The following is a 13,172-nucleotide window of genomic DNA, read 5'->3' as shown; positions in this document are numbered from 1 at the left end:
GTGTATATATATATATGTATATATATATATATATATATATATATATATATATATATATATATATGTATATATATGTATATGTATATATATATATATATATATATATATATATGTATATATATATGTATATATATATATATGTATATATATATGTATGTATATATATATGTATATATATATATATGTATATATATATATATGTATATATATATATATATGGATATATATATATGGATATATATATATGTATATATATATATATGTATATATATATATATATATGTATATATATATATATATATATGTATATATATATATATATATATGTATATATATATATATATATATGTATATATATGTATATATATATATGTATATATATGTATATATATATATATATGTATATATATATATATATATATATATATATATATATATATATATGGATATATATATATATATATATATATATATATATATATATATATATATATATATATGGATATATATATATATATATATATATATATGGATATATATATATGTATATATATATATATGGATATATATATATGTATATATATATATATGGATATATATATATATATATATATATGGATATATATATATGTATATATATATGTGTGTGTATATATATGTATATATATATATATGTGTGTATATATGTATATATATATATATATGGATATATATATATGGATATATATATGTGTGTGTATATATATGTATATATGTATATATATATATATATGTGTGTGTATATATATATATATATGTGTATATATATATATATGTGTGTGTATATATATATATGTATATATATATATATCATCATCATCATCATCATTTAACATCCGTCTTCCATGCAGGCATGGTTTGGATGGTTTGACAGAGATGGCCAGGTAGAAGTCTACTTCAGGCTACTGTGTCTATTCTGGCATGGATTTTTTGGCTGGATGTCCTTCCAACCACCCTGTACAGTGGACTGAGTACTTTTTACATGCCACCAGCACTGGCAGGGTCACCAAGTAACTTGAAAGATAAGGAATTTTGAGAAGAGAGGGGACATTAGAGGAAGTGACCTTGTGTCAGATGTTGAAAGATTAGTGTGTGACAGAGAGGCAGAAACAGGTGTCTTGCTATAGAGAAGGTACATGGTTACCTGGCCAAGAGAGAGGGAGAGAGTGGTAACAAGAAAGAGGACAGAAACAGGTGTGCTCCTGTAGAGGAGATACACATACACACCTATATAATTACTAATGGCAGTACCTAGTCTTGCTGAAAATTATTTGTAAGTTAAATAATCATTAATTCAGAATATCTTAGATAAATTTCTTTCAAGGAAATGCTGACAACCTTTATTTGGTCTGGAAATGTTAATTTCCTAAGAATTGTTGCATTCAACTAATGTAGAATATGGTTCGAGTTCATCAACATCCAAAATTTATATAGGGTCCAAAGACTACTTAACCTCAGAACTTCTCAAAATGTTGTGCTTTTATCTAAGACTTAAACTTCCTACATGCAAGACTGTTCACATATGTACATAGATACCTTTGTGCATGTGTGTATCAACTAATTAGGAAGAGAGTTAGTCTAGATGAAATGCAGTTTGTTTTTGTGTCAGGGAGAAGCACCACCGATGCTATATTTCTGGTAAGGCAGCTGCAGCAGAGATATCTAACCAAAAATAAACCTGTGTACCTGGCTTTTGTTGACATGGAGAAAGCCTTTGACAGGGTCTTCCACTCCCTTATCTGGTGGTCAATGAAGAAACTAGGGATAGACAAGTGGTTGGTGACAGCTGTACAAGCCGTGTATAGGGATGTTATCAGTACGGTGAGGGTTGGTTACAAGTATAGTGCTGAATTCGGGCTACAAGTAGGAATTCACCAGGGATCAGTCCTCAACCCCATCTTATTCACCATAGTCCTCTAGGCAATAACAAAAATTTAAATCAGGCTGCCCCTGGGAACTCCTCTATGCTGATAACCTTGTTCTTATAGCTGAATCACTACCAGAACCAGAGAAGAAATTTCAGGTGTGGAAGCAAGGTCTAGAATCAAAGGCCTTAGAGTTAATTTAACAAAATCCAAAGTCTTAGTAAATAGGAAAGCAGACAAATCAGAAATCCTTTCAGGTAGATGGCCCTGCTCAATCTGTATAATAAGCACAGGTAGAAACTCCATTAGATGTACATGGTGCAAACTATGGACACGAGGTGCAGCAATATCAGAGGGAGGTTAACAAGGAAAATAGTTTTTGTGTGTGTCAGGTGCACAGGTACAATGAACACTAGACATGTACAGAAAATAGACTCCATCAAATGCCAAGGAGGATACCTAGAAGTAGATGATAGCTTCCCTTATTTAGGTGACCAAGTCAGCAGTGGAGGTGGATGCTCCAAGAGCATAGATGTTAGAATAAGAACAGGCTGACCAAACTTCAGAGAGCTCCTACCTCTGTTGGTAACAAAGGGCCTCTCCCTCAGAGTGAAAGGCAGATTGTATGATGCCTGTGTCTAAACAACCTTGCTACACGGCAGTGAAACATGGGCTGTGACCATCAAGGGCATACATAGGCTTGATAGAAATGGAGCTGGTATACCTCACTGGATGTGCAATGCCAGTGTGTATGTACAACTGTGTAAGCATCTTGAGAGAAAAGTTGGGCATAAGAGGTATCAGATCTGTGCAAGAGAGACTGTGCTTGTATGGCCATGTGATATGTATGGATGAGGACAGCTGTGTAAAGAAATGCTGATCTCTAACTGTGGAAGAGGTAAACCCAGGAAGACATGGAATGAGATGGTGAAGCATGATCTTTGAACATTGGGCCTCATGGATGCGATGACAAATAACCGAGACCTTTAGTGATATGCTGTGCTTGAAAAGACTCATCAAGCCAAGTGAAATTGTAGTCGTGGCACATACTAAGCACCCGTTACACTCTTAGAGTGGTTGGTGCTAGGAAGGTCATCTAGCCATAATACCATGCCAAATCAGACTGGAACTTGGTGCAAATCTCCAGCTTACCAGTTCCAGTCAAACTGTCTAACCCATGCCAGCATGGAAAGCAGATGCTAAATTAGGATATATATATATGGACACACAAGAGATGCAGAGAAAGTAGTGTTTGTATATTGAAGATGCACAAGAACCATAAGAAGTGCAGTTACTAATTGACTTCCTTGGATGGGTCGTTAGTGGTAGTGGATGATTTCTGCTACGTAGGGTATAAAATTTCTAGTGTGGAAGGATATGCTGACAGTGCAATAACTAAAATAAGAATAGGATGGAGAAAATTCAGAGAGCTTTTACCTCTGTTGGCAACGAAAGGTTTCTCTCTCTGGGTGAAAGGAAGATTCTATGATGCATGTATACAAACAGTAACTCTATTAGGGAGTGAGACATGGGTTCTGAATGCAGAGGACATGTGAAGGCTAGAAAAGAATGAGGCTAATATGTTCTGCTGGATATGTAACATAAGTGTACATGTTCAACAGAGCCCTAGTGTTTTGTGAAAGAAGTTAGGCATAAGAGGAGTTTGAGGTAGTGTGAAAGAGGGAAGACTGCACTGGTTTGGTCATGTGATGTGGATGGAGGTCAACAGTTCCATAAAGAAGTGCCATTCACTCAAAGGTGATGGAAGACATGGGATGAAGTATTAAAGGACAACTTAACCATCCTCATGCTTAACCATCCTCTCACACTATCTCCGATGAACAGATATAATGAACATCCTAGAAACAGCTGTAAGACCTATTTATAAATAAATGATTGCATGTTTTTGTATAAATATATCTATGTCTTTTTTTTTTATATAAATACAGTGAAAGGTTATTACTAATTGTACCCATATTCTTATCATATTTCCAGCCATCACAGGGAAGTTACCCGCCTAGACCATCAAATCAAGGTTCCTCTCAGCACAACTCTTATGTATGTATATGTGTCATTGTATTTATGGTTATGTGAGCTCATGTGTGGATATACATATATATTTATATCTCCACATACAGATATAGATATATGTCTGTATGTGTATATATGTGTGTGTATATATATGTATGTTTATGTACGTATGTGTGTGTATTTATATATATATGTAAATGTATATATGTATATTTATTTACACGTGTGTATATATATATGTATATATATATGTGTAAGTAAGTGTATGTATGTATATTTATGTACGTATGTGTGTGTGTGTATATATATATATATTTATTTATATATGTGTGTATGTTTGTTTGTGTGTGTGTATATATATATATATGTATATATATGTATACATACTTAACCATCCTCTCACACTATCTCCGATGAACAGGTATAATAAACATCCTAGAAACAGCTGTAAGACCTATTTATAAATGTTATAAAATATACACAGCCTTGGTTTTTTTATTTCATTACGAAAAGTAAATCCATATATATATATATATATATATATATATATATATATACATATATATATATATATATATATGTACAGTTGTAGATTTAAGAGATGAGGAATTATGTACATTATTTACATTTGATGGATATTTGTCCTCATCTTGTTTGTTGTTAACACATTTCGGCTGATATACCCTCCAGCATTCATCAGGTGTCTTGGGCAAATTTCAAACCTGGGTTCTCATTCCTAAGGTATTTATGGAAGTTGTTGTTGTTGTTGTTATTATTATTATTTAGGTCCCTGCCTGGAATTGAGCTCGGAATCATGGGGTTAGTAGCCCGCGCTCGTAACCACTATGCCATATGCCCACGGGCATATGGCATAAGGGTGTCACCTCATCCTAGCAGTATTCTTGTTGAAGTCCAAACATTGCAGCGTCAGAACCCTTGTTCACATACTTACAAACGTGCTTTATGGACTTAACAGAGTTGCAAAACTCAATGTTGATGTGGCCATTGAAAGTTTTTGATAGGAGTGGGCAGTAGGGAATAACAATCCATCTATTATCAACTTCGTGCTGTCCAATAGTTGCTGTGAAACTGCAGTGTATTGAGAATGAAGTTAGGCATAAGAGGAGTTTGCGGTAGTGTGCATGAGAGAAAACTGTACTGGTTTAGTCATGTGATGTGGATGGATGCCAACAGTTCCATAAAGAAGTGCCATTCACTCAAAGTGGATAGAAGACATGGGATGAAGTATTAAAGGACAACTTCAGGATGCCGAACCTTTCAGACAACATGATGAGGGACCACGATACCTGGTGCCTTGCTGTACTCAAGAAGACCTTTTCACACAGCAGAAGTGTTAAGTCTGCATCCTCTGGTGAGGAGGGTTGGCTTGCAAGAGTCGTGTGCCAGTGTCATGTACAAGGCACTCATGCCAGTGCCACATAATAGCAAAAAAGGGTGCCACTTTAAAAGACCCAGCACACACTGTAAAGTGGTTGGCATTTGGAAGGGCATCCAGCCATAGAAACCAAGCCCAATTGGACTGGAACCTGGTGCAGCTCTCCAACTTGCTAGCTCCAGTCAAACCATCCAAAACATGCCAGCATGGAAAACAGATGTTAAAGGATGATGATATATATCTGTGTGTGTGTGAATGTGTATAAGGAGAGTGAGAGAGGAAAATGGTATATATAAATGATTGCATGTTTTTGTATAAATATATCTATGTCTTTTTTTTTTATATAAATACAGTGAAAGGTTATTACTAATTGTACCCATATTCTTATCATATTTCCAGCCATCACAGGGAAGTTACCCGCCTAGACCATCAAATCAAGGTTCCTCTCAGCACAACTCTTATGTATGTATATGTGTCATTGTATTTATGGTTATGTGAGCTCATGTGTGGATATACATATATATTTATATCTCCACATACAGATATAGATATATGTCTGTATGTGTATATATGTGTGTGTTAGTATATGTATGTTTATGTACGTATGTGTGTGTATATATATATATATATATATGTGTGTGTGTAAATGTATATTTGTATATTTATTTACATGTGTGTATATATATATATGTATATATATATATGTGTAAGTAAGTGTATGTATGTATATTTATGTACTTATGTGTGTGTATATATGTGTATATGTTTGTCTGTGTGTGTGTATATATGTGTATATGTTTGTCTGTGTGTGTGTATATATATATGTATATATATATATATATGTGTGTGTGTATATATATATATATATATATGTGTGTGTATATATATATATATATATATATACATACTTAACCATCCTCATGCTTAACCATCCTCTCACACTATCTCCGATGAACAGATATAATAAACATCCTAGAAACAGCTGTAAGACCTATTTATAAATGTTATAAAATATACACAGTCTTGGTTTTTTATTTCATTACGAAAAGTAAATCCTTATATATATATATATATATATATATATATATATATATATATATATATATATATATATATATATATATATATATATATATATATATATGTACAGTTCTAGATTTAAGAGATGAGGAATTATGTACATTATTTACATTTGATGGATATTTGTCCTCATCTTGTTTGTTGTTAACATATTTCAGCTGATATACCCTCCAGCATTCATCAGGTGTCTTGGGCAAATTTCAAACCTGGGTTCTCATTCCTAAGGTATTTATCGAAGTTGTTGTTGTTATTATTATTATTCAGGTCCCTGCCTGGAATCAAGCTCGGAATCATGGGGTTAGTAGCCCGTGCGCGTAACCACTATGCCATATGCCCACGGGCATATGGCATAAGCGTGTCACCTCATCCTGGCAGTATTCTTGTTGAAGTCCAAACATTGCAGCGTCAGAACCCTTGTTCACATACTTACAAACGTGCTTTATGGACTTAACAGAGTTGCAAAACTCAATGTTGATGTGGCCATTGAAAGTTTTTGATAGGAGTGGGCAGTAGGGAATAACAATCCATCTATTATCAACTTCGTGCTGTCCGATAGTTGCTGTGAAACTGCAGTGTATTGAGAATGAAGTTAGGCATAAGAGGAGTTTGCGGTAGTGTGCATGAGAGAAAACTGTACTGGTTTAGTCATGTGATGTGGATGGATGCCAACAGTTCCATAAAGAAGTGCCATTCACTCAAAGTGGATAGAAGACATGGGATGAAGTATTAAAGGACAACTTCAGGATGCCGAACCTTTCAGACAGCATGATAAGGGACCACGATACCTGGTGCCTTGCTGTACTCAAGAAGACCTTTTCACACAGCAGAAGTGTTAAGTCTGCATCCTCTGGTGAGGAGGGTTGGCTTGCAAGAGTCGTGTGCCAGTGTCATGTACAAGGCACTCATGCCAGTGCCACATAATAGCAAAAAAGGGTGCCACTTTAAAAGACCCAGCACACACTGTAAAGTGGTTGGCATTTGGAAGGGCATCCAGCCATAGAAACCAAGCCTGGTGCAGCTCTCCAACTTGCTAGCTCCAGTCAAACCATCCAAAACATGCCAGCATGGAAAACAGATGTTAAAAGATGATGATATATATCTGTGTGTGTGTGAATGTGTATAAGGAGAGTGAGAGAGGAAAATGGTATATATAAATGATTGCATGTTTTTGTATAAATATATCTATGTCTTTTTTTTTTATATAAATACAGTGAAAGGTTATTACTAATTGTACCCATATTCTTATCATATTTCCAGCCATCACAGGGAAGTTACCCGCCTAGACCATCAAATCAAGGTTCCTCTCAGCACAACTCTTATGTATGTATATGTGTCATTGTATTTATGGTTATGTGAGCTCATGTGTGGATATACATATATATTTATATCTCCACATACAGATATAGATATATGTCTGTATGTGTATATATGTATGTGTTAGTATATGTATGTTTATGTCCGTATGTGTGTGTATTTATATATATATGTAAATGTATATATGTATATTTATTTACACGTGTGTATATATATATGTATATATATGTGTAAGTAAGTGTATGTATGTATATTTATGTACGTATGTGTGTGTATATATATATATATTTATTTATATATGTGTGTATGTTTGTTTGTGTGTGTGTATATATATATATATGTATATATATGTATACATACTTAACCATCCTCATGCTTAACCATCCTCTCACACTATCTCCGATGAACAGATATAATAAACATCCTAGAAACAGCTGTAAGACCTATTTATAAATGTTATAAAATATACACAGCCTTGGTTTTTTAATTTCATTACGAAAAGTAAATCCATATATATATATATATATATATATATATGTGTGTGTGTGTGTGTGTGTACAGTTCTAGATTTAAGAGACGAGGAATTATGTACATTATTTACATTTGATGGATATTTGTCCTCATCTTGTTTGTTGTTAACACATTTTGGCTGATATACCCTCCAGCATTCATCAGGTGTCTTGGGCAAATTTCAAACCTGGGTTCTCATTCCTAAGGTATTTATGGAAGTTGTTGTTGTTGTTATTATTATTATTATTCAAGTCCCTGCCTGGAATTGAGCTCGGAATCATGGGGTTAGTAGCCTGCGCTCGTAACCACTATGCCATATGCCCACGGGCATATGGCATAAGGGTGTCACCTCATCCTAGCAGTATTCTTGTTGAAGTCCAAACATTGCAGCGTCAGAACCCTTGTTCACAAACTTACAAACGTGCTTTATGGACTTAACAGAGTTGCAAAACTCAATGTTGATGTGGCCATTGAAAGTTTTTGATAGGAGTGGGCAGTAGGGAATAACAATCCTTCTATTATCAACTTCGTGCTGTCCGATAGTTGCTGTGAAACTGCAGTGTATTGAGAATGAAGTTAGGCATAAGAGGAGTTTGCGGTAGTGTGCATGAGAGAAAACTGTACTGGTTTAGTCATGTGATGTGGATGGATGCCAACAGTTCCATAAAGAAGTGCCATTCACTCAAAGTGGATAGAAGACATGGGATGAAGTATTAAAGGACAACTTCAGGATGCCGAACCTTTCAGACAGCATGATAAGGGACCACGATACCTGGTGCCTTGCTGTACTCAAGAAGACCTTTTCACACAGCAGAAGTGTTAAGTCTGCATCCTCTGGTGTGGAGGGTTGGCTTGCAAGAGTCGTGTGCCAGTGTCATGTACAAGGCACTCATGCCAGTGCCACATAATAGCAAAAAAGGGTGCCACTTTAAAAGACCCAGCACACACTGTAAAGTGGTTGGCATTTGGAAGGGCATCCAGCCATAGAAACCAAGCCCAATTGGACTGGAACCTGGTGCAGCTCTGCAACTTGCTAGCTCCAGTCAAACCATCCAAAACATGCCAGCATGGAAAACAGATGTTAAAGGATGATGATATATATATGTGTGTGTGTGAATGTGTATAAGGAGAGTGAGAGAGGAAAATGGTATATATAAATGATTGCATGTTTTTGTATAAATATTTCTATGTCTTTTTTTTTAATATAAATATAGTGAAAGGTTATTACTAATTGTACCCATATTCTTATCATATTTCCAGCCATCACAGGGAAGTTACCCGCCTAGACCATCAAATCAAGGTTCCTCTCAGCACAACTCTTATGTATGTATATGTGTCATTGTATTTATGGTTATGTGAACCCGTGTGGATACATATATATATATATATATATATATATATAGCTCCACATACAGATATAGATGTGTATATATGTGTAAGTATATGTATGTTTATGTACGTATGTGTGTGTAAATGTATATATGTATATATATGTGTGTAAGTAAGTGTATGTATATATATGTATGTACGTGTGTGTGTGTGTGTGTATATATGGCCAAAAACAAATCAAGGTGAAAGGGGGGGGAAGGAGAAGGAAAAAAGGGGAGGAATACAGTTAGAAAATCAGGACTAAACTAAGACAATTAAAGCTAAGGTTTCAGAATTGATAATATGGTAGAAGAGACTTAGAATTAGCTAGAGAAATGGAAGAATATTATCAGTGGGTTGGGAAATGTTAAAATGTATTCCAAATTTATACTTTAAAGCTATAACTCAAATAAAGTAGTTAATAGTGTGGGAAACGAAAGGGATTAAAATAATATATTATTAGCAAGATTTACTTTTTAAAATATTTAAAGGTGCGAGAGTAACAATGTACACATAGAACCCTAAGGTCAGATCTACTGTTAATTAGATTAGGATTATCCTTAAGTTTAAAAATTTCATAAATTTCCATAGAGCACAGTCCACAGCTGTATCTACTATTTCTATAGGGTTGTGCTCTCCTGATGATTTCCCATTTAATGTTAAAATCGATGCCTTTTCCTTCAATTCCCAAATTTTATTAGATAATGATGTGCTATTGGCCTTATGTTTAAGTCAAAACGAAGAAAAATTATTGTATAATCGCTGTTTAAGATTGATTGTGCAACCAACATAAATGTAATTATTAGTTGGAGTAGCTACTGTACATTTATAGACCACATTACGGGCTAAACAACGGCCAGATACTGGGCAGCAGGCCTTAATTCTACAATTGCAATCAAGGGGATTATTAGCTATATATATATTACTATGTTGATTGTTGGTACAAATATCTAAATTGGTTATATCAATATTGTTGGTTGTATTACTGGATATGCAATTGATATTGTTAGAGCTAGGAAGATTTATCTCATCAACTATGTTAACAGTTGAAGTATTATGTTCATTAACATGTACATGATTATTGGTGTTATTAATTGTCTGGTAGTTATTTGTATTGCTATCAATACTAAGACAATTTTTATTTTCAAGGGTCCTAGCTAGTTCAATGTTCTTTTTATTCAACTTATTGATGATAGATCCTATATTGGGGAGAGTAGAGTATGAGATACAGATTGTGTGTTGAGAAAAGATTTTATAATATCTATGGTTAGGGTCGAAATTTTTTTGTAAGATATTCATAAATTTCTTATAGATGTTCGTAGATACTAAATAGTTGTAAGGGATGTTAAACCATATAGAATTTTTTTCTTTTAGATTTGTAATATGAAGGGGGTTTGTGGTTATCAAGTATTTGGGGTTATATTATCTATCTTGTTATGTAAAGTAATTTTCCTACTCTTTTGGCCATTATTATAATTTCTTAACCTAGGTATTTTATTAGTGTTAATATGATTATGTAGACATTTATCAGGTTGTATTTCATCTATAAGAAATTTATGGATATCTTACAAAAAAATTTTGACCCAAACCATATCTATAGACGTATATGTATATATATATATGTATGTGTATATAGGTATATATATATGTATGTGTGTATATGTAGATATATATATGTATGTGTGTATATATATATGTATGTGTATATATATATGTATATATCTATGTGTATATATGTGTATATATATATATGTATATGTATGTATATGTATATAAGACCCGGCAAACCAAGTGAGACCATAACCCATGGCCTATGCCAGTGGTGTAACCAACCCACTTAGGTGTACCTTTCTTTCATTGGACACTTAACTCTTCTTGCGAAGACCTGTTGAGGCAAGTGAAATGGAAATCGAATTTGATGACAGCACCACATGACTGGCATCTGTGCCAGTGGAGCACTAAGAGCACCATCCAAGTGTGATTGTTGCCAGGGCCACTGACTGGCCCTCGTGCCGGTGGCATGTGAAAAAGCACCATTCGAGCGTAATTGTTACCAGTGTCGCCTTACTGGCACTTGTGCCGGTGGTACGTGAAAAACAATATTCGAGTGACGGCGCTGCCAGTGCCGCTGGACTGGCTCCTGTGCAGGTGACATGTAAAAACACCATTTGAGCATGGCCATTGCCAGTACCGCCTGACTGGCCCTTGTGCCGATGGCACGTAAAAGCACCCACTACTCTCTCAGAGTGGTTGGCATTAGGAAGGGCATCTAACTGTAGAAACTCTGCCAGATCAGATTGGAGCCTGGTGCAGCCATCTGGCTCACCAGTCCCCAGTCAAACCGTCCAACCCATGCCAGCATGGAAAGCAGACATTAAACGATGATGATGATGTATATATATGAACATTATATATGTATATATCTAAGATAATAAATGCACAAACTAATTTCTGTGTCTCAGTGTGTCACACCTAGACCCCCTCATTTACTATTCCATGATACTCCTACTATTCCTCATGATGGGGGTGAGAGTAACATTAGGCATAGAGATGGTGAGGGTGGTGGCGTCATCAGACAGAGAGAGAGAAAGAAAAAGAGAGGGAGAGAAAGAGACAAAGAAATTTAAGGTGAATTGAATGTCATCATCATCATCATCATCATCATCATCGTTTAACGTCCGCTTTCCATGCTAGCATGGGTTGGACGATTTGATTGAGGACTGGTGAAACCAGAAAAGTAGTCGTGTTGATGGTGGCAGTAGGAGTAATAATAAAAGACAGAAAGAGGAAGGTGATTTATTACTTTGTTTAACTATGTGTCTTTGACAGAAATTCCTGTCGCAAACATGTTAAACATTATCATTTAAAAAAGCCTTTTTTGCTTTCTTTAATATAGTGAAAGCTTATTACTAATTGTTCCTATATTCGCATTATATTTTCAGGCAGATCACCAGTCAGGATCATCAAATTTCTATGGTTCATCTCAGTATTACCCTCAAGTACGTATATGTATTTATGTTTTTTATCAGTCCATGATGTGTGGCAATATGTGTGTGTGTATGTATAGATGTGTGTGCATGTAGTGTTTGTGTGTGTGTATATATACACACACATATACATATACACACTCACAGGGTGATCAGACGAAATGTAGTCATATTGATTCTAATAGTATATCAAATTTAAATATGCTCAAATAAAGCTCAGAAAAGGTAGATTAAGATCATATATTTAACTTTCAATACATCCACCTTTTCCAGAGACTATCTTCCAGAGTCTGGGAACAAATTGGGAGTGAATGGCACGAACAGTTTCTTTGGAGATTTCATCCTAGCATTTTCGCAAATAGTGCTCAAGAGCTCTGAGACTTGTGTGAAAATCAGCACAGGCTTTTCTCTCAAGGATAGGCCTTATGCCAAATTCCTGGGATGTTTTGGGGTTCTGCTATCTCAATGTTAATGAACCTCATGCACATGGTAGATTATGGTATATTTCACAATATACATTAGTTTTAATATCTAATTGACCCTGCTTTAGCATCAATTACCGCTTTTATATGGTTAGGCATT

General features: G+C 34.8%; 1 protein-coding gene across 20 annotated transcripts in view; it reads left to right on the top strand.

Moving 5' to 3' along the window:
- LOC106867912 (uncharacterized) overlaps nucleotides 1-13,172 on the top strand; it is a 90,572-nt gene that overhangs the window by 24,062 nt on the left and 53,338 nt on the right. For 6 of the 20 annotated variants that reach the window (XM_089359674.1, XM_089359671.1, XM_089359673.1 and 3 more), the window contains exons 3-7: nucleotides 3,900-3,962; nucleotides 5,731-5,793; nucleotides 7,669-7,731; nucleotides 9,496-9,558; nucleotides 12,546-12,602. In XM_089359674.1, the coding sequence (XP_089215800.1) occupies nucleotides 3,900-3,962; nucleotides 5,731-5,793; nucleotides 7,669-7,731; nucleotides 9,496-9,558; nucleotides 12,546-12,602 (309 nt within the window). The remainder of the gene's footprint in view (nucleotides 1-3,899; nucleotides 3,963-5,730; nucleotides 5,794-7,668; nucleotides 7,732-9,495; nucleotides 9,559-12,545; nucleotides 12,603-13,172) is intronic. The other 14 variants (XM_089359683.1, XM_089359678.1, XM_089359682.1 and 11 more) reach the window with 6 other exon arrangements.

This window comes from Octopus bimaculoides, chromosome 11 (genome assembly GCF_046866305.1).
Source record: "Octopus bimaculoides isolate indiv1 chromosome 11, ASM4686630v1, whole genome shotgun sequence".
Classification (NCBI taxonomy): domain Eukaryota; kingdom Metazoa; phylum Mollusca; class Cephalopoda; order Octopoda; family Octopodidae; genus Octopus; species Octopus bimaculoides.
Note: the sequence above shows the minus strand (reverse complement) of the source record. Positions and strands in the feature narration are given on the sequence as shown.